At 43.2% G+C, this 25,849-nt stretch overlaps 1 protein-coding gene across 1 annotated transcript in view; it reads left to right on the forward strand.

The window, feature by feature from the left end:
* The window catches only part of SLC15A4 (solute carrier family 15 member 4), a 66,949-nt gene that overhangs the window by 33,607 nt on the left and 7,493 nt on the right, over nt 1-25,849 (forward strand). Inside the window, exon 7 of the mRNA XM_075012920.1 lies at nt 16,128-16,286. Within this exon, the coding sequence (XP_074869021.1) occupies nt 16,128-16,286 (159 nt within the window). The remainder of the gene's footprint in view (nt 1-16,127; nt 16,287-25,849) is intronic.

Raw genomic sequence — 25,849 nt, forward strand, 5'->3', positions numbered from 1 at the left:
GCGCTGCTCCTTCTCCAGCTGGCTCCCCGTGGTCTGCACGCTGTCTTAGAGGCAGGAGAGGCCTGGATCTGGGGAGCTACCCCTCTCCAGTTGCCTTGTACCCCCCGCGCTCTGCAGGTTGTCTGGGTGAGGCCAGGCTGCCCCCGTAACAACAGTCCCCCATGGCCTGCAGGCTGTCTGGGAGGGAGAAGGCTCCATGGTGCTAATTCTCCAGCAGCCCCATTTAAATCTTGTAGGCTCTCCATGGGGCTGGGGGTCAGCTTCTGGGATTGGGGCAGGTGAGCTACTTACTGCTGGCCTCTGTCTTGGGGCTGCAGCCACCCTCATGGCCACTCTCAGTATTGCATTCCTCCTTTTGCCCCCTCCCTTTCCATGTGCTGAGAAATCCTGGGATTTCCAGCATTTCCCACTTGCCGAGCACAGCCAAACCCAGGCTTTGGTTTAACTTAGGGTAGGAGGAAGCTGCACACCACATTTTGTGGTCATTGCTCTTACAATTTAAGAGGAGTTCTTGGAACAAACACGGCACAGATGGAAACTGTTTGTTTAGAATGCAAGATCCAAAAATCTCTGGCTTCAGGCGGAAAAGAGCAGTGGTAAAGATTTGGTTGATTGTAACTTTCCTGTGACAAAAGGTGACAGCCTGGAAAGAGAACATTCTTAAAGATAATGGGAAAGATACTATGAAACAAAGGATGCAGTATGAACCTCTAGCATCAGGAACAAGTGAAATCCAAAATGTTCTGTAGCTGTATGTGTTTCCAACCAAAATATATCCATATTGAAATCTGGGCATGGGAAATGAAAGTGGTGAGTGCCAGGGTAGACTCTCACTAGAAGTATTCTCTTTTGTGCCATTTAATGTGCAGCTATTACAGAAGATGACAACGTAGTACCTATTCCCGTAGGTTTTACTGAGACAAATGAGTTTTTCCAGAATGCAGACTACATGACAGGGCCAACAAACAGTCAAGGTGTTGAATTCAGCTTCTTCACAGCCACAGGCTCTTTAACGTTAACCCAGGTTATTAGGTCATTGACCATAAGAATAGCTTGGAAAACTTTGTCATTTTTGGAACCTCTGCTAAAAACAAAACACGTTTACCATTCTTCCTCAGTATGTTCCAGCTACTAGGCAGGTAGAGGGTAAATGAAAACGAATTCTCCATCAATATTAGTGTCTATACATAGTAGAAAAATCTATTCCCTCCCCTCAATAATACATTTCAGATGATGTGCTACCTGTGTATCAGACACAACATTCTTTGGGTCTTAGTCTTAGGAGATGATACGCTTTTCTCCCTCTGCTGGATTGGTAAAATTATTTAAAACAAAATTAGTAAAACAATGGGAGCACCAGCTTCCCTCCCCAACCCCTCAGCTGATAGCATAAGCTCCTGTTGCCCATTGTCCAGTTAATCCATTTTCTTTTTTTTTTTTTTTTTTAAGTTATCCCATTTGTCCCTGGTACCTATTAGATCAGATAGTCTGGACTCCATTGTGTTAGTAAAAATCACTTCTCGAAAGTCTAGATTACATCTGTCTTCCAAATGACACAAGGTCAGATTAACCATATGCAGAAGGTTTGAAACAAATAAAAGGAAGTACTTCACACAGCTCAGGCAGCTTGTGGAATGCCCTTCCAGAGGATGTTGTGAAGGCCAAGACTATAACAGGGCTCAAAAAAAGAAAAAAGAGCTGGATAAGTTCATGGTGGAGAGATTAATCAATTGCTGTTAGCAGGATGGGGTCTCTGATTTCCGTTTGTCAGAAATTGGGAGTGGGCGACAGGGGATCGATCACTTGATGGATTATGTGTTTTTGTTTTTGTTTTTTTCCCCCTTCCCCTGTGGGGCTTCTGGCATTAGCCTCTGTCAGAAGACAGAATATTGGACTAGATGGATCTTCGTTCTGACTCAGTATGGCCGTTACATCATATCAAAAGAGGTCAGGTTCAGGAAGACAGTCTGTTTGTTGTTTCTGTATTGTTTTTGGTTTTGCAAGGTGGTATTTTAAACTGAACTTGATTTCTTTGCCAGCATAACCTGCCACACAATTTAGCACCCTTTGGCATCTCTGCTGAAGAAGAGCCCCGAGGGTAAGCGAGCCAAAGATGACAAAGTGGTGTGGGAAATTGTCACATGGCTTCTCAGTGCAGCAGTTAATCTTTGCCATTCCAGAGCATGAAACTTACCATGAAAAGTTAAAATAAATATCGCCTATTGTTAATGTACCATAACATTGGCAAAGAAAAATGAACCCTCTCGTCCATGACATAAACAAACATTTTTGCTCAGTCTTTCTGGACTGAAAAAGAACCTTTCAGGATCATTGATCTGGCTTGGCATGCGTACTACTGGCTTATTCTTAAAGAAAGGGTAATAGTTAATGCATGGCTACGTCAGCCAGGAGACACTGATCTATGAACCAGCAAGGTGTGATTAGCAGCATTCTGCTTACTATTAAGCAGCTCTTGTAAAAACTTTTAAGGAATCTACTGGAAATGATCTCGAAGACCTGGTATTGTCTCTAGAATAACTGTTCAAAAGGCATATTTTATCTAGTACTTCATGTGGTACGTACGAGGTAAACTGAAGGACTACTCGAGCCACATCTTCCTGTGACTGAAACAAATGTGCTTTTACATCTCTCAGTGCCATCCTTGTGTGATGTAGTGGACAGCAGTGTGAGACCATATTGATTTTAGGCTGTAGCTGAAGTGGGAGGAGAGTGTGAATGGGACTATAAAATCTCATTTTCTGGTCTGTTTCACACACATTAGGATTCATTAGCAGGGAAGAAAACACAGACAATTTATCTGCTGCTACTGTTTTGTATGTGACATGGCTTGCATTATAATTAAACAACAAATACGTTGCTCTTGTGATTATTTCAGTAAATTTTTGTTCTGTTTACTATTTGGAGCTGAACAACAGTTAATAGCAATAGCAGCTCATCATGTTCTATAAGGAGATATTTTAATACAGTATGTGCAAAATATAGCCAGCTAGTCCTAATGTGAAATAATCGGAGAAAGGTCACTGAGGGAGAGAACATAGTAATGTGAAGTTTTTGCTTAGAACCATGACATGAAAATGCTATATTAGCCACAGTATTTTAGTATTTTAATTTGTGTAGCTGTTCATTGTTACACTTAGTTTCTTCCCCTTAGATCAGGGGTTCTTAAATTCTGTAGTATGGGACCTGAGTTAAGAAAAAAACATTTCCTGCACCTCTCCTGTAGTTTACTGTAACAACATGAATTGAAATAGATATGCAGTGCAAGAATGCAAGTAATAATTAAAGGGCTGGATCAATATAGGTATGAGTATTTGTGTCAAAATTCATGTTATCTCTCAGCTCTGTTCAGAAAATATAGAGAGGGGCAGCTAAAATAGCACTGCCTGAATGCTTTTAGAAACTATAGCATGGCTTGACACAACTTTTCCTCCTCGATTTTTCTGGGCAGAAGAAAGCAGGCTCATGGGCGCTGGGATAACAGGTTGGGAAAAGGGCCCCCTTTAGTGCAGGTGAGCAGTAACAGTAGCATGCCTAGGCAGTGAGGGAAGGAGCAGCATTCACAGCATCGTGAGGTCCAGTGCAGCAGGAAGTTCATGGGTCCGGTGTAGTAGGAAGCTGATGAGGGCACATATTGAATAGATAGGACAAGCTTGTGCTGTGGCCTGGTCAGGGAAGCTGGGGCTAAAACTGGCTGTGACCAAGCAGTTACAGATCAACAGAAAGCAGTGCATCATCCCACACAGGAACTGTGCAGGGTCCCAGTTCTCTCTGGTATCTCATATGACCGGGCAGAGGGACCCTGTGGCACCAGGATTCAGGGAGAAAGGTGGTACCAGGAGCTGCTGTAGAGCTCATGGGCCACTGCAATGATAGGGGCACTGAACTAGGAAGAAACAACTTCAGCTGATCACAAAACAACCCCTTCTGTTAATCCCGGTTTGCCCAGCTCCATTGTCCAAATATGAGCAGCAGCTCAGTTGCAAATGGAGAGGAGTCCACAGAATAGATTGAGATGAGATGGTGGCTTATGGGAATGGAGGAGAAACCCAAGTGATAGTGCAAGGGCTGCTTCAGCAAAAGAGGAGATTGTGGTGGAGACGGAATCGATAGAATGGACCACAAGGAGAGAAGGTGGTGGGCCAGGGATGAGGGGGAAAGAGGATAGACCCTGCCTTTCTGTTTCAGAACCATCCCTCCGTGTCCTGCCCCCATGTCATCTGGAGTTCTGAATCTGCTCTGGGAGCACTACATCTTAGCTGAAGAGAGGACACACACATCTGGCTTCTCCCTGACTCATGGTTATGCCTTGGGAGTTTGAGAGCCTTTTCTTTAGATGATTACCTCAGTTAGGATTTCCTGTTTAGTTGTCCCATTATGGGACAGGAGGGTTTTCAGATGCTACTCCTTTCTTTTGTCCAATTTGAATAAATCAGTAAGTTTGAGTCAGAACACGTGGCTTTTCTTAGTATACCCAGTTCTTATCTAGTGTGCTTTCCTCTCATTTCAATAGCAGAGACAATTTAGCTTCATAGCCTGTGTCCTGTCACGAGTCCTGCTGTGGCACACCACTGCTAGGAAATGGTAAGACTCTCTGGCCTGGTCTACACTGGGAGATTGTTGAATTTAAGGGTCTAAGTTTGATTTTATAAACTCTCTGCAGCACAGCTCTCAACAGGTCAATTTTAAAGGGCTCTATGGTTAACTTTTGTAATGCTGACTTCCCCCAAAGTAACTTGAAGTTGAATTTGCAAAGTTGAACTATACAAATGGAGATGACAGCATTATTAAAATCCATTTTATTCACCTTTAAACCTCAGTGCCCCTCCAAATGTCTCTTCTAGTCATCGCTCTACCCCCGCTGCTCTCCAGGTGAGCCGGAAGTAGGTGACAGAAAGTGGTGTTCGTCAGCCTGGGAATTCTGATTTAGATTTCCTTGCCTCTCTGGCCAGTGTGGTGAGCAGACGTGTGGATTGCATCTCTGCAGCACACCTAACACACCTTGTAGCCTTGAGTTCCCAGGATAGCAAAAGGGCCCCAGCATGGAGCCATCAGGAGATCTTGCATCTCATTTTTGAGCCGGGGGGAGGTGGGGCGGAGAAGCTGCTTTCCGATGACTCAAAGCCAACAAAAGGAATGCTGATATTTATGCAAAAATTTTGTGAGGCATGATGGAGAAAGGGGTACAGCAGGGACACTCAGCAGCGCTGCATGATGGTCAAGGTGTGAGGCAGAGCTACCAGAAGTACAAGACAGAAAGTGGCCAGTCTGGGCCATATCCCTAGAAATGTCGCTACCATGGTGAGCTTCACACTGTTCTGGGGACAGAGGTAACTTCTTTCCCCAAAAGTTGCACCTACTCCTGTGGTCGCAGGGAGTGTGCTGAAGTGCATCCTGCTGAGGAAGGGGTGGACAACAGTGGGATGCATTCCAGCATAGGAGCTGCTTCTTGAGTTGGAGCCAGTGGATCCTGTCCCCTTAGGTCTAGCCACTTCAGAGGCCAACCTAGATCCTGGTGAGGGCACTTCTGGTAAGTAACTTTTTTTCTACTATTAATAGTATGTTGCAGTCATGGGGTGGAGGGTCTATGCCCCTTTCCCTTAGAACAGCTTGTTGATGTGCCTGTGGATGGAGTGCAACTCCTGCTTGGAGAAAAAGCTGAAGGTTTTAAACAGGTACTTGTGGATTCTCATCACAAGATTTTTGGGGAGACGTGATTTATTCCTGCTTCCATGGTAAGGCACCTTACTGCATCAAGCCACCAGTAAGTGATCTGGAAGCATGGCCCCATAGAGCATTCTTGCAAATTTTCCAACATGGTAGCTGGATAGAATGTACAATCTTTCCTTATCCCTTTGTGTTAGTGTAATCAGGCTGATCTCTCATTTGGTCACCTACAACCCGTGGGAAGTTTCATGAATGACTAAGGATTTTTGCCTGACACCTACCCAGAGCAAAACTGATGTATCTCCTGGTGCAGCCACTTTAAAATCCACATGCGATCGCACATGTGGCAGCTCCCTCTCCCTTCAGGACCAGCAGGTGATTAGACCTTCCCATGGTTCACATGCTTGCCCCCACTGACTTTTAACGATTTTTGAACTTGTGAAGCAGCCACTTTGGAATTTAAAATCCAGGCACTGCTTGAAGCTGCATACACTCAATGCAATCCCTATTGCCTCTTGAGATGGCTAGCTTTAAGAATGCTGTGATGCAGCCACCCACTCCTGCAATGGGCAGCATCCCTGGGACAGGCTGTGCCCCCCTGTACACGCCTGGCATTGCTTTAAATTGTTCCCCCCCCATGAATCGAGAATAGCTTACCATTCTGTTGAGGGTAAACCTCTGCCATAGAAGAGCTGAAATCATTCTGCTTGGAATCGTGGGTTCTTCAGTCTTAGGAGAAACAAGAGTGACTGTGCAGTTGCAATACGCTCTTCTATAGAGGCAGACAGCCATTATTTCTGTCACTATGGTCATTGTTCTGAGCAAAGAGAAAAATGTTGCTGTGGCTAATGACACAAATATTTCTAAATCTGTTTTATCGGCAAACGAGACTCGAAAAATACAGAGGGGGCCCAGTTCAGCAGATAAGAGGCTGCATATGAGGTGGAAGAAGAAGAAGAGCTGGAGTGAATTGTTGGAGAATTATATACAAGTAGTTGCAAAGGAGAAAAGCAGACTTTGCGCCTAGAGAAAGGAATATGATGGACTCTCAAGAACGAATGCTTGAATCAATCATGTCCCTTATGGGCAAGTAGACAGAATTAATTACTTCACTGATAGAGAAATTACAATCAGTGAACTCAGCAATATTTGAGGCTGTGCATGATAAAGAGTTAGTGATTCATGCACTTTACCCTGCCACCCACAAACGCTCCGTTATGTGGCCCCCCATCCATATGTGTTCCCTTCCCCTTTTAGAGGCGCACCATCCCCAGGTCACTCCAGGCACCATCACAAGAGACCTGCCTCAACCCAGTCAGCCCAGTCCTCTGCTCCTGGATCTGCCACCTCATCCAAACAAAGCCGCTCCCTTCGATGTCTCATCCCTCCAAACATTCAGCACCCTCCTCTCATCAGGGACCCAGAGCAAGAGGGGAAGGCCATGGAGAGCCCAGCTTCATAGCCCCAAAAAATGAGCACCCACCAGAAGGCTAATATTCAACCACCTCTGGCCTTATCCTTTTTTCCACTATATACCCCACTCTTTTATTAGTGCCCCCCAAAATAAAAACATTGCTTACTGTGAAAAGAGTTTTATTTATTGGTTAATATGCTTTGTGGTGGGTGGGCAGTGATGGTTGTGTCTCAGTTGATGGTGGTTTTCATCAAATGCAAGAAAACAGCACAGTGAGGGTGGGGGCCTGCCAGTTAATGCCTTTCGTGCTCATTCACAAACACGGTTTCCAAGGCATCCCTGATTTTCATTGCCTCTTTCTGGGCTTTCCTGTTTTTCACTTGGGATTGGCTGCTGCTAATTCCTTGCCAGGGTCTCTGCCTCAGCCCCTAACACAGGCATGAAGCTTCCCTCCTTCACTTTGCAAATGTTGGGAAGAATACAGCAGGCCCCAATGACAAGGGTAGTGTGTTCTTCATTGAGGTATAAATGAGTCAGAAGGCGCCTAAACCTGGCTTTGAAATGGCCAAAGGCACATCCTACCACTGTTCTGCACCTGTGCAACCTGTAGTTGAAGAGCTCCTTACTGGAGTCACGGGCTCCTCTGTAGGGCTTCATGATCTAAAGGAATGAGGGGTAAGCAGGGTCATCCAAAATCACTATGGGCTTTTCCATGCCCTTAATATTAAGTTTCTGGTCTGGAAAGAAAATACCACTCTGGATCCTTCGAAACAGACCAGAATTCCGAAAGATTTGTGCATCATGCACCCTTCTCAACCACCTCATGTTGATGTTGGTGAAACAACCTTTGTGATCCACCAGTGCCTGCAACACCATAGGAAAGTATCCCTTGCAGTCAATGTATTGAAGCCTGGTGGTCTGGTGCCACTATGGGTTGTGTTCCATTGATGGCCCCACCACAGTTAGGAAACCCCATAGTAGCCAATCCGTCCGCTATCTCCTGCCCATTCCCCAGAGTCACTGTCTTCCTCAGGAGAAGCATGTTTATTGCCTTGGTTACCTGTATGATGACAGCACCCGCCATAGATTTGCCCACTTCAAATTTATTTCCTGCTGACCTGTAGCTGTCTGGTGTTGCAAACTTCCAAAGAGCAATTGCCACTTACTACTTGACTGTCAAAGCAGATCTCATTCTGGTATCACTGTGCTAGAGGGTGGGAGACAGCAGTTCACAGAGTTCCTTGAATGTGGCCTTAGGCATACGAAAAGTTTTGCAGTCACTGCTGGTCATCACATGTCTTCAAACTGATTTGATCCCACTATTCTGTGCTAGTGTTGTGCCTCCAGAACCTCTGCTACACGCAGTACAGTGACTCCAATGCTGCCAGAAACTCCATGGCTCATCTCTCCAGAGATTCATGTCCTTCAGTGTCTGTGGAAACAATAAACTGATTCTGCATGGGCATTATGTTTAGAAGATACTGCATCACAATGTGGGAACTGAGCACAAACACTGAATCAAACTTTGAAGCATATTGGGATTCATGTTGGTGTCTATAACGATGGTTGACAGTCAAGATGAAAAGTGCGCAAAAATGCCGTGTTTTCCAAACAGAAAGGGGAGGTGAGGAAGATGCATTCTGGGATGATATCAGAAACTCAGAACCACTTGCAGCACCTTTTTTCCCAGAAGGCACCAGCACAAAATGCAATGGGGATGCAGAAACTGCGGGATAGGTGCCCACAATACACTGCTGCCAAAGTCAGATTCAGGCAGCCATGTGGGGACACACTAAATCAAGTTTCTGAGCTGCTCAGGACACTCAACCTCAACTTTATAAAATTGATTGTGAAAAATTCGACTTCAAGAAATTCAGCTTTATTCCCAAGTGCAGACATACCCTCTGAGTGAGCTAGGTTTTGGAGGTAAAGAAGTAAGAAAACTCGCTTTGCATGTGAAAAAAGTATTGCACATTTGTGTGAATGGACACTTTTAGGGTTTATGATCACCTTTTTACAATATGAATGTGCATAAAACTATCTCAGGTCAAAAGAGAGATGAGGCACTGTTTAGAGGCCATCTTGGATGTAATGAACCAACCTCTGTCGGGCATACTTGGCACAGATTAGTGTGTCCAACCTGACTCATTTTTGGGACAGAAGGGATCAGGAGCTTTCATTTCATGCTTTTTTGTGTGTGCATTTCATAGCTTTTAACTCTTTGTACCTCCTGGTTCTTTATCCTCTTCTTCTGCAGCATTTGCCCTTCAATAGTTACGTCTGCACTAGCCAAAAACTTCGAAATGGCCATGTAAATAGCCATTTCGAAGTTTACTAATGAAGCGCTGAAATACGTACTCAGTGCCTCATTAGCATGCGGGCGGCTGCAGCACTTCGAAATTGACGGGGCTCGTCCAGACGGGGTTCCTTTTTGAAAGGACCCCGGCTACTTCGAAGTTCCCTTATTCCCATCTGCTCATAGGAATAAGGGGACTTCAAAGTAGCCGGGGTCCTTTTGAAAAGTAGCCCCATCTGGACGAGCCGTGCGGCGGTGAGCCGCATCAATTTCGAAGTGCCATGGCCGCCCTCATGCTAATGAAGCACTGACTATGTATTTCAGCGCTTCATTAGTAAACTTCGAAATGGCCATTTGCATGGCCCTTTCGAAGTTTTTGGCTAGTGTAGACCCAGCCAATGTGTTTTCCTCAACATTTGACTTTTTTATTTAGTTTTGCTCTTTGTTACTTAAGCGTGTAACTTGGACTGCTCTGGTGGAAGCTGCTCTCTCTCTCCCCCACCCCTTTCCTGTCAGCTGTTAGGGTGTAACTTGTTGTCTAGACTGGCATTGTTTTGGACTGTAAGAAATAAAAGTTAATACCTTGGAAAATTGTCAAGTGATTAAAATACCAGGCTAATGGTCTGTGGATTCTGCTCCTAGTCTGCTCCTGCTCCTAATAATGTGTAGGCCAGGTTATTTATCAGCTTTGTCTCAGGTTAACTACTCGTAAAATGGCGGATGGTGCAAGGTAAGACTAACTTAAGTTGCTAACCTATAGGGAAGAGGTTCCGTGAGTCTGTAACTTATCCTTAGCATGATAGAAGGCAGCACTGGTTATTGCAATGTTTTATTAAGTCTGTAATAACATCACCTGTTACTATAGGGGATATTTTTCTGTCCCCAGCTACTAATGACAGTTTGTCATTTCAGAATAAGCGACTGGAATTCTTGCCTAAACAAGTCACTTTCTGAATGTCATCTCTGTTGTAATGTCTTTCTGAATGATAGAGCTTAAAGCACAGACTAAAGCAAGAGTTGCTTAGCAACACTGTGGGAGTCACGTTAACTCTTAGACTGAATTCATGTATGCAACTGACTTACAAGAAATGCCTGTATACTTGAAAGCTGGTGTTTGGTACTTCTCTCTTTTGAGGTGTCACCTTTCTCTTTTGACTTCCAGACTTCTTACACACTTCTATAGATGTTCCCAAAGAAAAATATAACCAGTATCTGCAATTTATTACAGTTTAAAAAAGTGATAGCTTCTTCTGTTGAACAAGGTAGTTCATACTACTTGATTTAATAGGCAGGAAACAAAATCTTTTAAGGTGCGTCCTATTCTTGGGCAAAGTGCTTTGCTGTTCTTTTTTACTTACTGCAGCTATAGTAATGGTTTCATAACTTCAAAACCTATTCACTGGACAATTTTTTTTGGGGGGGTAGAGGGATACAAATGTTACTTTTTGAACTGGGGAGTTCATGCAAATATCAATCATTAGTTATATTACTCTTTGTTTGAATTGTCTGATCATTATCTAAAATAAACAGTTGGCCATATAAGAAGGTACCTTAAGATGGAATGGAAGATACATCAGGAAAAATATGATTTTGAAATGTGATAAGTGCCTATATTGTACTATAAAGTTCTATTTGAAAAGTGAAATTTAATGGTTACAATACTGTATTGTACACTAAGCTGGGGGTCAGGTAGATACATTGGAGGGTAGGGATAGGGTTCAGAGTGATGTAGACAAATTCGAGGATTGGGCTGTCGTGTGACCGGATTTTTGTATTGAGTCTGGAAGCCATTTTAGTGCCCAGTGTGGCTATTGGCCTCCAGTATTGTGCTAAGGAGGCCACGTGAGGTGTCTAAGGAAAGCTGATGATGCTCTGCATCTATGTACACTGCTTATATGTCTGTATCTTGCTTGTGTGTAAAGTTACAGATTTTAGCTCTGCAGCTGTATTAGAAGTGTTTCAATGCTGAGGTTCAAAATGGGAGATCGGGCTGCACCCCAGCCAGGACAGTAGACTGAGCAAAGTCCCAGATGGCCAACACCAATTCTGTGGTGGTAGGCATTTTCCTTCTGGCACTGCAATGAATGGAAACTCAGCACAGTGACCCACTGGGTCAGGTGGTAAGCCAAGACCTATGACAGAAGAATGGAATTTTCCCTCTGCATAGGAAAAACTACAAAATGGGGCCTGGCAGGTAATTTCTGTGTTCTTCAGTCCTCATGAATTAAGCCTATCTGGACTAGGGACCCATACCTCAAAGGGTTGATGTGGATTTAGCAGTGTCCATCTTCGTTCCTTTGTCTTTCGGTCTCCAAGGGTCCATGTGTCATCATGTGGACTCCAGTAGGCTGGATCTACAATGCTTTGATGACCAAATCTGTGTAATCTCAAATGAATTTTCAGAGACTTAAGAATCAGCAAATAACACTGCTTGTATCAGTAGTTGACTGATGTATATAAAGAATCCCCTTAACAATTATTCTCTCTAACCCTGTTCTTTCTTTTTATTAGTCAATCTTCAGATGTTTAGATCTAAAGAATTGGTGAGTGTGTTGTTTGGGTAAGATCCAATTATATATTGATCAGGATCTGGGATGGGCCCTTTGGGGTCTGGAACAATCTGTGCAGTCTTGAACAGGCTTAAGAGCCTCTCACCTTAAGTTGGAGGTTGTTGGTCTGGGGTGGTAGAACATCTGAGAAGTCTGTGGGTTTGCTTGTGTGGCTTCTGGCTGGCCAGTGGGCCTGGCAGAGGTGCTGTTGCTGGTGGTTGGATTAGCCTAAGTGAGAAGGAAATCCCAGCCTGGGGCTGTAAGTAGCCTGGTTTTTAAGCAAAGGTATCTTGGATTGATTTCTCCAGATGTGCCCAGATACCCCATCCTATCAAATGGGCCAAAAGAAACCTGATGCAGTTCAACAAGGAGAAGTGTAGAGTCCTGCACTTGGGCTGAAAGAATCCCAAGCATTGTTATAGGCTGGGGACCAACTGGCTAAGTAACAGTACAGTTGAAAGTGACCTAGGGATTATGGTGGAAGAAAGGCTGGATATGAGTAAACAGTGTGCCTTGTAGCCAAGAAGGCTAATGGCACGTTGGGGTGCATTAGGAGGAGCATTTCGAGCAGATCTAGAAAAGTTGTTTTTCCCGTCTATTCAGCATTGGTGAGGCCACATCTGGTGTATTGCATCCAGTTTTGGGGCCCCCAATATACAAAGGATGTGGACTTACTGGAGAGCATTCAGCAGAGGGCACAGGAAATGATTAAAGGTCTGGAGCACGTGACCTAGGAGGAGAGGCTGAGAGATTTGGGCTTATTTAGTTTGCAGAAGAGAACAGTGAGGGTGCTTTGATAGCAGCCCTCAACTTCCTGAAAGGGGGCTCTAGAGAGGCTGGAGAGAGACAGTTTTCAGTAGTGACGGATGGCAGAACAAGGAGCAATGGTCTGAAATTACAGAGAGGTGTAGGTTGGACATTTGGAAAAACTATTTCACCAGGAGTGGGAGGTGAAGCACTGGAACGTGTTACCGAAAGAGGTGATTGAATCTCCATCCCTAGAGGTTTCTAAGTCCCAGTTTCATATAGCCATGGCTGGGATGATTTAGTTGGGTTGATCCTGCATTGGGCAGGGTGCTGGACTAGATGACCTCCTGAGGTCCCTTCTAGCCCTAGAATTCTATGATTGATTTAAAAGTACTTACTATGTTAAATATGTTCAAAGCAGAAACATTTGTTTTTTGTTTACAGTAAAGCTGAGCACACTTTTATTAAGCCATATTAGTTTCACTTCAGGTCCCTTTAAAAGATGACACACATTGCATTAATCTTGTGTATTATTCCCTGCAATCCTCTTAAAGCACCCTTATTTAGCTGGGAATCATAATCTCACATGACAACAGCAACTAGAGGGTTTAATTTCAAGACTGCTTATTTGAAGTAGCATTACATTGCTATGAATGGCTGCCAGCGGGCAGCACTATCACTGAAGGCAAAGAAAAGATTTAGTGTACTTTCCATGTACTTCAGTTTCATTTGTGTTAATAGTATCTAGTGTAGTCAACAAACTGACTCTCAGGTTTTTCTAAGAGCCACGGGGGAGGGAGGGGAGCGTTTGATGAAAGGTTACAATTTATCATAGAATCATAGCGCTGGAAGGGACCTCGGGAGTTCATTAAGTCCACCCCCCTGCTTCAAACAGGATCAACCCCAACTAAGTCATCCCAGCCAGGACTTTGTCAAGCCAGGACTTAAAAACCTCTAGGGATGGAGATTCTACCACCTCTCTCTAGGCAAGGCATTCCAGTGCTTCACCACCTTCCTGGTGAAGTAGTTTTTCCTAATATCCAACCTACTTCTTTCCTTCTGTAACTTCAGACCATTGCTCCTTGTTCTGTTGTCTGTCACCGCTGCAAACAGTTTCTCTCCATCCTCTTTAGACCTTCCCTTCAGAAAGTTGAAGGCTGCTATTAAATCACCCCTCAGTCTTCTCTGGTGCAGACTACACAAGCTCAAAGCCGCTTAAATTTTTTTCATTGCCTTCCGCTGAACCTGCTCCAGCACATCCACATCTTTGCTGTATATCAGATTTCTTTTGGCCCAATCTTCCAATTTATCCAGATCACTCTGGGTCCTATCTCTACCCTCCAACATATCTACCTCTCCCACTAGCTTGGTATCATCTGCAAACTTGCTGAAGGTGTAATCCAGTCCCTCATCCAGGTCATTAGTAAAGATGTTGAACAACACCGGCCCCAGAACTGAGACTTGGAACACTCCACTTGAATCTGACTGTCATGCAGATATTGAGCCATTGACCACTACCCATTGGGCCCGACCGTCAAGCCAGCTTTCTATCCACTTTATAGTCCATGTATCCAACCTAGACTCCCTTAACTTGTGGGCAAGGATGTTGTGGGAGACTATCAAAAGCTTTGCTGCAGTCAAAGTGTATTACATCCACTGACTCAGCCATGTTCACAGAGCCTGTGACCTCATCATAGAGGCTGATCAGATTGGTCAGGCATGACTTGCCCTTGGTGAATCTATGTTGACTATTTTGATCATTTTCCCCTCTTCCACGTGCTTCAAAATGGATTCATTGAGGATCCCCTCCATTATTTTCCCAGGGACTGAGTTAAGGCTGACTAGTCTATAGTTCTCTGGATTGTCCTTCTTTCCTTTTTTAAAGATGGGCACAACGTTTGCCTATTTCCAATCATCTGGGATCTCTCCCGATCTCCAAGAGTTTTCAAAGAAGATGGCCAAAGGCCATCTGATAACCCTCTTATTGTTAACGTGCCTGTAGAAACCCTTCTTGTTACCATTCACATCCCTTACCAGCTGCAGTTCCAATTGTGCTTTTGCTTTCCTGATTACTCCCCAGCTTTCTCTAGCAACATATTTATATTCCTCTTTAGTCAGCTGTCCACATTTCCATTTCTTACACGCATACTTTTTGAGTTTAAGCTGGTGAAGGATTTCCCTGTTAAGCCAAGCTGGTTGCCTACAATATTTGCGTTTCTTACGATGCATGCGGGATGGTTTGTTCCTTTGCCTTCAGTAAGACTTTAAAACACTGCCAGTTCTCCTGAACTCTTTTCCCCTTCATCTTTGTTTCTCAAGGGATCCTGCTTATCAGTTGTCTCAGGGAATCGAAGTCTGCTCTTCTGAAATCAAGGATCTCTATTTTACTGCTCACCTTTCTTCCTTTTGTCAGGGTCCTGAAATCTACCGTCATGTTGCAGCAGCCCAGATTGCCACCCATTTCTATTTCTCTTACTAGTTCTTCCCTGTTTGTGAGCAGCAGGTTAAGTTGTGCACGGCGCCTGGTGAGTTCCTTCAGCACTTGTATCAAAAATTATCCCCAACGTTCTCTTTTAATTACGGTTTGGCCCAGTAAGTGGGGAATTTAGTGGCAAAACATCCCAATAACCAGGATTTGGACAAATTTTTAACTTTTTCTTCTAAGCATTTGTCACATTAAATAGAAATTTTCTTCTCCTGGAAACATACTATTGTTTTCCAGAGATGTATAAGAACACTGTGTTACATTCTGGCTTTACATTTATCAGTGGTTCCAGTCTGACTCCTGAAAAAGGGCTCTTCAACACTATGCAATCATAGACATGCCAGTATATAACACTCAAGAGCACTCTGCTTCAAGTGAGAAAGGAAGCAATGTGGTGGTTCAGACAGCCGTTGTACTATTAGTACTTCGTTGTACTATGTCCTAACTGTTTAACTCACTTCGGATAAGGTTGAAAACCAAGTATAATGTGTACTCCCTAGGTGGTATGTTGACTCTGGTACACAATGAGACGTGATTGAGATCAGTTGACTTGTCAAAGTGAATAACCTGTAGAAGCACATGAGGTTTCTGACAAAACTTGTTGGCTAGCAGATTTTACACTTGCTAAAAAGAAAACTAGAGGAGAGTGCTGCAGCACACAAAGATAGTCTGAATATCCAGATGTTCAGGACTTAATGGGTTAATATAAAACATTGATAACCTTCATTAAAACTATCCGAGCAGTCTAAAGGGGTTAGCTTCTCAGAGCAGATATCCATGGGAGTCAGTTACATAAATCCCGCAGACCGTAGTTCCAAGTTCTTGTTTTTAAACCTTGTACAACAGTATTGTTTTCAGTGTTTATGGATATTGGTCATTAGTAGGCATGTTCAGCTGGTAACCAACTGCATTAATTTCTTGCACGTTAATACCTTTTTTCTTTTAATACAGGCTTAGAATTTGCATATTCAGCAGCTCCAAAGTCCATGCAGAGTGCCATTATGGGACTGTTCTTTTTCTTTTCTGGGATTGGGTCATTTGTTGGCTCAGGACTGCTGGCGTTGGTATCTATTAACGCAATTGGCTGGATGAGTAATCATACAGATGTTGGTAAGTTATCCTAAGTGTACTGGAGGACAATGCAGTAAAATGCTTAATTAGAAATCATTATATTCAAGGGTGGGAAATTTTCATTTCTTAGAATTCTAATACTTTCAATTTTTAAACCTCCTAGTATGGTAAAGACACCATTTCATCTTGCATATTGCTATAATTGGAGCTGAGATACAGTCTAAACGGATGCATCAGAAATGCATATGTTGTAAAAAGGACTTTATAAAAGCACTGATTCAGTTAATTGCTCAGCTGTGTTGCTATTTTTTATCACCAGAAAATATTTGTACATTTTAAGAATGTTTTAGCTGGGATGTCTAGATTGTTAGGAGCAGTTGGAAGAAAGTTTAAATCTTTTTTGCTGTCTCTGTACATTTTAAAATTACACATTTTAAGTGAAAATAACAAAAATGGGTTTTTGGTTGCCGAGGGCTAATTATTTGCATCTCCATGTTTCGATTTGCTTTGTGGCAGTTATCATATAACAGGTAAATTTGCATTTTTACCGAGCAGTCGTTTTAAATACATGATCATTTTAACCTAAGCTGTACGTTTCACTGCCACTTAATGTTAAACAAAGTCATTGGCACCAGTAGGTGGCACTTTAGGAATTTCCTAAAGTCATTTACAGACTTCTGTGGCTTGTCTAGGTCCAGCAAGAAGAGTTCGTGAAAGTAGTTTGTACCCTCTAAAACTGCCTGAAGTTAAACTTGGTGCTGAATTTCCTTTCCTTTCCTTTCTCTCTTCCCCTCCCCCCAGCCCCTTTCTTAGATCAGATGTGATTTAGGCTTTTTTAAACCTCTGGGAAAGTCAATCATACCACAAGTTGGCATCTTTATTTTGCAGGTTCCCTTTTTAAACCCAGGTAGCCTAAAGCTTAATCTTTATGCAGGAGTCATCACCAATACAATTGTAGCCATGTTGGTCCCAAGACTTTAGCAAGACAAGGTGAGTGAGATACAGTAAAAGATATTACCTCACCCACCTTCTCTCTCCTGCTAAACCCTGGGCAGCGTGAGAGACGAATAAAATAATAGTTGAAAAGTACAGGACTAGACCTGCAAATTCTCAGTCAGAGACTTATTTCCTCTGGGCTCTTTGTTTATCCATAAGATTAAAATACTTCAAAAACAAGATTTGCTCTGCCATGGCAACATGGGTGATCAGACCTGTCCATTATTACAGCCTAAATATAATTAAAGAAACGTGTACAAGATGTGGAGGAAGTTACTAGTTATAAAATGTTTGTCACACATGACATTTTTAATTTCAAATGCTTTTTTAGCTTCTTTTTGTTTTGTTTTTCACTCTTTTCCAGCATGATCCATCTCTTCTTAGTTCCCTTGAGCTATGATAAAATGGCACTAGAACAGGTAGTACCCTGATTTAAAAATAGCTTGTCTCAAATGCTTCTTGACTTGAGATTGAAAAGTGCTACGTTGGGGGAGTCCTTTGCTCAGCTGTTCAGAATACACTGGGGAGACTTAGTTTGCTTCCCAGTGGACAACTGTTACCAGGGAATTACCCCAAATCCCTGTCTCTCTTGGACCTGAGCAGCAGCTGCAGAGCTCTAACCTCCTCTTGCATTCCCCTAGTTTGTACCTGAGAGTCAAGATTGAGGTCTACAAGTAGTGTGGTTTTGGTTTTTGGTATCTTACTTTGCTGCTACATGGAGTGTTTCTCTCCACTGAATAAATAGACCTTTGGTTTTTTTTTTAGAGCTGATGAGCACTTTTCAAAGTACTAAATTTGCTTTTTATTTTTAAAACGTTTAGCAAATGATGTATCAAATGTTAAATTATTAAGACCTAGTAAGGCCTTTGGGGGTCTTCCCGATCAGTTGTGACAGAAGCGTTATTGTGAATGAAGGGCTTTTGAATTTTGTATTAAATATTCTCAAGCTATGTACATTTTTAGAGAAATGCAGCATAAACTAGAGGCATTAAACATTCTCCCATGTGTTCTTTTCCATTTCCCATTGATGGCAGTAGAGCACACTGTCTGGTGGCGCTTAAGCATTGATCACTACAGTGAAATGATTCAGTTATTTCTGTAGTACAAGATTTCACGTAGTTAACATTCCATCCCATGAAGGAACATTACTACTTTTTTTTTAAACATTTCTGTTCTTCCAATGGTGTTTTGGAAGTATATTGTATTTTAAATGTCCAGAGAGGAGTGTTTTTGCTTTTATTGCTTTTTATTATAAACTCATTTTAATTAGATCTTAAATTTCACTAATTTAATCTCAACTTGTATGTGTATGCTGCATTTAGAGATTGTAATGGTTGATATATACTTCACTATTTCATGCTTCCCCCTTCTGCATGTAATAGTCATAATGGTCCAGTTGGCGGTAGCGCATGTGACATGTTGGAAGTAAGCCACAGTGTGCTTGTTCCTGGAAATTCAGCAGTAGTCTGAGCTTATTTCTTAATAGAAGGATAATGTTTTGCCAGTGAACTTTCTTAATACAGGCTGCATCTATATTACAAGATAAATTCAATATTTAATACAGTTGAATATTTAACCTCGTTTATTATGAATTTGGATAAAGTGTCTACAAAACTTCTTGAAATTCAGCCCACCTTTTTTCTTTGTCAAATCTCTGCATCCACATTACCCTATGCAAGTTCTACAGCGTGAGCACTGCATTGTGGGTACCTATCCCACAGTGCCTTAGTTCCGGTTGCTCATGGGTGTTCCATGTTGGAATCTCAGAATTCCAAGCTCTGCCCTAGAATGCACTGCATCAGTAACTCTGCGAAAAAAGAACTGGAGATTGCGCCATTTCCTGCTGTAGCATTCCAGCGCAATCATGGATCCACAAATACTTCAACTCATAGCACAGATTTTTTCAGCAACCACAGCAGCTGTCGTGCAATTTGTCCTTCAATTCCAAAGTTCAGTGATGCTTGGCTATATAAATGATGTTGCTGATGGTGAGGGTGGTTTGGAAGAGTAAATCTCTCAACTGTGGTCCAAGAACTCATAGCTGCTGGCTGCCATGAATGCATTGCTGACAATGGAGGAGTGGCGGTTTTGCACTCAAGAGACCAGCACACACTGATGGGACCACATCGTTTTGGAATCCTGGGATGACCAGAAGTGGGTGCAGAACTTTTGAATGCACAAGTCCACCTTTATGGAACTTTGTGATGTGCTGGTGCCCTTGCTGAAGTGCAGCAACACAAAAATGAGGCCAGCTTTAATGGTTCAGAAGCGAGTGGCAATTGCACTGTGGAAGTTTGCAACCCCAACAGTTACCGGTCACTGATAAATCAGTTCAGGGCAGGCAGATCTACAGTGAGCTCTGTGGTGATGGAGGTGGCCCCTGCAAGCTGTCGGTATCTCCTCAGAAAGACTGTGACCCTGGGAGATGTACAGGCCATAGTGGATGGCTTTGCTGCCCATGGCTTTCCTAACTGCAGTGGGGCAATAGATGGAATGCACATCCCCATCATGGCCCCGGCCCACCTTGCTTCAGAGTATTTAAATTGAAAGGGGTACTTCTCCATGGTGATGCAGGGGTTGGTAGATCACAAAGGTCATTTTACTGACATCAACATTGGCTGGTCAGAGACCATTCAAGGTGCACTCATATTCCAAAATTTGGGACTGTACCAAAAGCTCCTGGAAGAGACTTTGTTCCCTGATCAGCAAATCAAGATTGGTGATGTGGAGATCCCCTTTGTTATATTGAGCGACCCTGCTTACCTTCTGCTTCCCTGCCTGATGAAGCCCTACATAGGAGCCCTGGACCCCAGCAAGGAAAATTTTAATCACAGATTGAGCAGGTGCAAGATGGTGATGGAATGCGCCTTTGGACGTCTGAAAGTGAGGTTCAGATGTTTATTGACACATTTGGATGTTTCTGAAGGTAATGTCCCCACCATTATTACAGCATGCACTATTTTGCACAAAATATGTGAATCAAGGCGTGAGACTTTCCTGTCAGTCTGGAGTTCTGAAGTAGAGGCTATAGTCAGGGCTTACTCGCAGTTGCCTACAAACTGTCCACCAGTAGCCATGCTCAGGCAGCAGCAATAAGAGATGCTTTAAAAAAACCAGCTTCATGACTGATCTGTAATGCACATGCTACCCATGTATTTCTCTGCCATAATGCCAATAAATTATACTGTGCCATAATGAATGAATGCTTTTGCTTGGTGGGAGAGGATTAAGTTACAGTAAGTAGAATGCATGTGGCGGGCAGCTGTGCCTTCAGCACCTTGCCCCCCGCCTGCCCAGTTCCCTCAGCCATGCATCTGCTGCGGACCAGGAAGTATTACCTGGGCAGCTGTGCCTTCAGCCCCGTATCCCTCTACCTACCCAGTTTGATTTGTGTCCATCCCCCTCCCTGTGCCGCCGCCCACCCCCCCGACCCCCCCCGGCATGACAAGAAATCTCACTGACCACAAACGAATGATTTTATTTTGGCTGGGAGGAGAGGTTTAAGTGGTCAGGAATAGAAGCCTTAAGGGTGCTTGACTAGCCTTTTGCAGTGGCCTTTGTGGCTGGAGTGGCAGGCTATCGCAGGCTACGCATGCGGGGACCGTGACAACGGGGGTGGGTGACCTGTGCTTAGGGGACTCTGGCCAGCAGGTATGAGCTGCACTGCTGGGTTGGGCATCCCTCTGCAGCTGCAGCAGGGAGTACAGGACCTCCGTTTCCTCAGTAATGGCTGTTAAAAGCTTTGCCATGACCTTAGTCTGCTTTACCACAACCTCACTCATCTTTAACAATTGCTGCTGCTGGAGGTTAAGCATTCTCTCGTTGAACTGTACTTGACTCTGACACCACTCAGCTGTACTATGACGCCACTGAGCATTGTCCTTTGTCAGCTTGGTGCGCTCTGCCTCAGTCTTTCCCATACGCTGCAGGATAAGATCTTTGCATTTGCTGCGTCTTTGTTTTTTCTCTGGAACATTGGGCATTGGGTCTGGAAAATGAAAGTCAAAATTTAGGCATAGTTCACATAATGTGCTTTGAGGTGCAATGAATGTGTGTCTCTTTCTATCTGTGAAAGTATACTTTTAAAGGATACTTATGGGTTATTAAGGATAAGATAGTAAGCATGCATTTCACAGTACATCACTTATCCACCACATTGCTTTGTGGATATGGTAAGCTATCAGCAGTTGTCTTCTTTTGCTGGGAAAGGGAGGTCTGCAAAGGAGGGGAAGCTGCCAAGTGTCCTGTGGCAGTGAAAAATGGCCAGCTGTGTGTGGGGTTCGATGTGCAATAAAAGTAATGTCAAGAAAAAAATAATTCAAAGAGAGGGTAGATGTAAAGGGACGTTGGAGGGGAAGAGCACATCAGAGGAATCCCCTGCACGATGTGGGGGATTCCTGAAAACTGAAAACAAATGGTGCTTGGAAAGGGACATGGGAGGGGAAAAGCCCATCAGAGCCTGGCAGCTGCATGGCACTAGGAAGTCCTGAAAAATTCAAAGAATTGCTGGCGAAAGGGTCATGGGAGGGGAAAAGTCCAGCAGAGCTTGGCAGCTGTGGGGCATGGGCGAGTTCTGAAAAATGCAAGGAAATGCTGGAAGAGAAATGTTGGGGGAAAGGGACATAGGAAGGGAGAAGCCCAGCAGAGCCTGGCAGCCACAGGACAGGAAGTATGTTTAAAAATAAAGGATGCAAATTCCCGTGCTTCTGCAGGTTGCCAAAGACTACATCACCCTTCTAAAACTAACTGATATGCAGAAAGAACAGCTGTTCCTGCTGTGTGACCAAAAGCTTGGAAAATTTGCTAAAATCCTATGTGGCGCCATGATACCAGGTCGCTGTCTGGCATGGCAAGGTGTTCTTCTGTGGAAGCCGGAACAAGTCAGGCCTGCACAAGAACCTTGTGGACAAAATAAGAGTGCCTGGATGAGGCCTTCGAGGAGATCTCCAAAAAGAAGTGCTCCAGCCCCAAAAACATTAACACGCTGTTCTGAGGGGCACAGCTAGCAAACCTGCACCTGTGCAAAACCCTATAGCTATACCCACCCCCAAACCGCTTCTAGCATGCAGAATAAAGACTCACCAGAACCGCTTGCTTCAGAGGGCTCGAGGACTGCCATGGAGGGGAACGATGTGGAGAGGCCCAGTTCCAGGTCTGTGGTGATGAGCTCTGGGCTGTCAACTTCCTCTGTCCCCTGCTCATTGCTCCTTTCCTCCTGTCCGTTGCCCTCTTCCTCCAAGCCACACTGCTCCTCCAGGCTCACCCTGAACTCCATAGCAGGACCTCCACAAGTGTCATTACTGAGTCCGGGCTCCGTGGTGGGGTCCCTCCCCAAAAGCATGTGTAGCTGTTGATAATAGCAGCCGGTCCCATGGAGCCGCCTCTGACCACTGGTTGGCTTCCTGGACTTTTTGATAGGCCTGATGGAGTTCTTTAACCTTCATCCAGCATTGCATGGAGTCCTGGGAGTAACTCGGGTGATCATCTCATGCGCCATCCGATCATAGATTGGATGCACAAAAGAAACATGGCAAAGTCTCTTCGCCACCGTTTCGTCTTCCCAAATGGCAATAAAATCAAGAATCTGGTGGGTCCAAGCTGAGGCTCTCTTGCGAGCCTGAGAAGTGCTTGTCAGATCACTACCTGGAGTCCTGATGTTTGCAATACAGGCCTACTGAAAATTGCTACTGATGCGGTACGATGGCTACCAATGCAGTGTGATGCGATGGGCAAAGGGATTTTTTCATAATGGGCGCCCTTTATATTTACAGGAGTGGGCTGCTGAATTCCAATTCGAATTCAAATTAAATCCAAACTTCACAGGCTGGCTTTGACCTTCTTTCTGCACACCTGAGAGCAGCACAATGAAGCAGCCATACTTGGAGTGCCACCATGTAGCTTTGTAGGATACATACAGGACACTTTGGGAAGCTAATAAATTCAAATTAAGAAGATGGCGCTTCCACATGAGTCTTGATTCGAGTTTTTAAATTCAAATTTGACACTGTACCCCTCCCATAATATCGATATTTTTGTAATCTGTACTACATCTTAATAAATAAATAGTTTTAAGTGTGAAGAATCACATTTTAATATCAAGCTAACACCTTAAAATTTGAATTTATCTCGTAGTGTAGATGCAGTCTTAGAAGTATTAAGGTGCCACAAATCACTGGTTTCCAGAAATGTCAGAGGTGAATTGAACCAGAAAGAAGTTCTACCTAGTTGGATGGATTTTTCTCTTTGAGAGGGTTGAAGTAGAATTGCAATAATGGCTCTATATGAATAATGTTGTTGCATTTTTTTATGATGGAATTCATTTTTGTAATTATTTTCCCATTTGGCTGAGAAGGGAGTGGAGAATGAGCTCTTCAGACACACAGACAGTGTAAAACATTGAACAAGGCTAAGAAGGTTTCTAAATAAATTCCTGTTTGTGAAATTCAGAATTCTGTTTATGCTTTATCCATTTCAGTGTGTTATAAAACATATGTTTTTAACCTCAACCTTTTATGATTTCACTATCATCTATGGATATATTATATTTAAACTATTTACTGTCTTTATTGTGTAAATTTCTATTTTCCATGAAATAGCTTAGGTAGTATTGGCTAAAAATCTGTGGATGTGTTTAACTGGAATACTAGAGGGCTAACAGAGAAGTGGACCTAGAAAAAGACAACCATCTTGTTTATGGCACTTAATGAGCTGTGACAGATGATGACTATACAAATTTTTATACAAACTTGACTTTGTCTCTTTCCTGTCTGTGAATATGCCAGCAAATGGAATCTGCCGTGATTCTTCAGAAAATGCATTATTAACGAATGTTGGAGAATATTCAGGAAGAGCAAGATTTGATCTTGTATTTATAAGCTCACTTTGGAGACTTGGTTCTTGGTTACATATCCAGTTGGGTTATGGAAAGATACACTTCTAATGGTATCATACAAAGCTACACTGATCTCAAATATTGCATGTGTATGAACAGCTTCTGAACAACTTCCTGTTCACGGGTTTCTGTACACTTCAGATGCAGCAGTTGCACCACTGTAGTTCCAACTGAAGACACTAACTACAATGACAGAACAGGTTCTTGCATACGTGTAGGTACTCCACCTTTCTAAGAGGTACAGCGGATAGGTATCCACATTGACGTCTGCATCTACAAAAATGATCCCTAGATATCCACAGATACATCCACAGATGGGATATCTACCAAGAGATGGTAGCTGTGTCAGTGGGAGAAACCCTGCCATTTACACTGCATTGTCTACGCATCCCTGAGTGACATTGTTATAACAAAATAAGGTGGTGGTGTAAACCCAAGCCCAAGAGTTACTCGTGCAAAGTTATGTGGTAGGCGGATTGGAAATAATAAGGCTTTTGACAATTCAGGCAATAAAGTGAAAAATCATCATTTGTAAATCTTTCAGCTATACGTTACGTCTTGTATGCAGAATTGCTAGGAGGTTGCAGTGAAGATGCTTCAACGGATTTAAAGAAATACAAATCCCACCCTGCGATACTTTGAGTGAAGAATTAGACATGGTGCTGGGGGGTTAAAAATGTTCCTCTCTCATTCTTTTGCATATGTATTGGATTAGTTTTGTTTATGTCTGTGAGATGAAATCATCAGTGATTTTTTTAAGTCTTTTTCATATCAAATCTTATATGAACATAATCCATATTTAGACTAACGTTCTCTCTAAGCAGTGAGCCATAAACCCAATTGCTTCATACAGATTTTCTTCTCACTCTCCATACTTTGCAGGAGTGTAAGATTTGTCTACTTACATATTAAGCTCTGTTTCATAGCGAGAAGGGCACTCTCCCATTGATGAGAAAATGTATTTTGGGGGTTGTGATTTAAATTGAAGAAACTATAATCTGAAAATTAAAAGCACATTAAGTTCAGAGGCTTTTATCTTATTCTAATAGCAATCTTGAGGACACACTTTCAGATTGTAGCATTGCCAACAGGAGAGTTGGTTTTCTTTTTAGTAAAAACAGCTTTTTTAAAAGTTTATGTGGTCTCCTTAAATTGGAAGAAGAGCAAAACATATTTGGATATGCATTTCATATTATTTCACCTAAACTGTTTAATATGAAGTGGGAGTTTTTCGAGTGATTGCTCATGTGCATTCCATGTTGGGTGTGCCGTGGTATATGTCCAGTTGCCAGAAGCTTTTTTGCCGTAGCCAGTAGCCATAGGGTCAGTGGTGTGCCCCCTGGAGTGGCGCTGATATGGTGACCAATATATGCATCGCCCAACCTGTCCCCCACTCAGTTTCTTCTTGCAGCGCTGTGGGTTGTTGGAGCTCTCTCTATTCTTTTCTTAGCCATTACCTGTAAATTAGTAATCATGTAAATAGTTGTAGATAGTCTTTATCACCTGTAAAGAGATACCACTTAGTAGTTGTTAGAGAGCTGGGGTGGGACTTTAACCCCTTTTGGTGCTTCTGCACCAGGGGATGCCTGGCTCTCCAGGTCTAAAGACCTGTTTAAAATGTATCAAACGAATGACCCACACAGGACTTGTTTAGGTTGCCTTGGTGGGGCACAACTTCATGAACGGTGCTCCGTCTGTAAGGCCTTCAAGCCTA

The sequence above is a fragment of the Carettochelys insculpta genome, chromosome 18 (assembly GCF_033958435.1).
Source record: "Carettochelys insculpta isolate YL-2023 chromosome 18, ASM3395843v1, whole genome shotgun sequence".
In the NCBI taxonomy this organism is placed as follows: Eukaryota; Metazoa; Chordata; order Testudines; family Carettochelyidae; genus Carettochelys; species Carettochelys insculpta.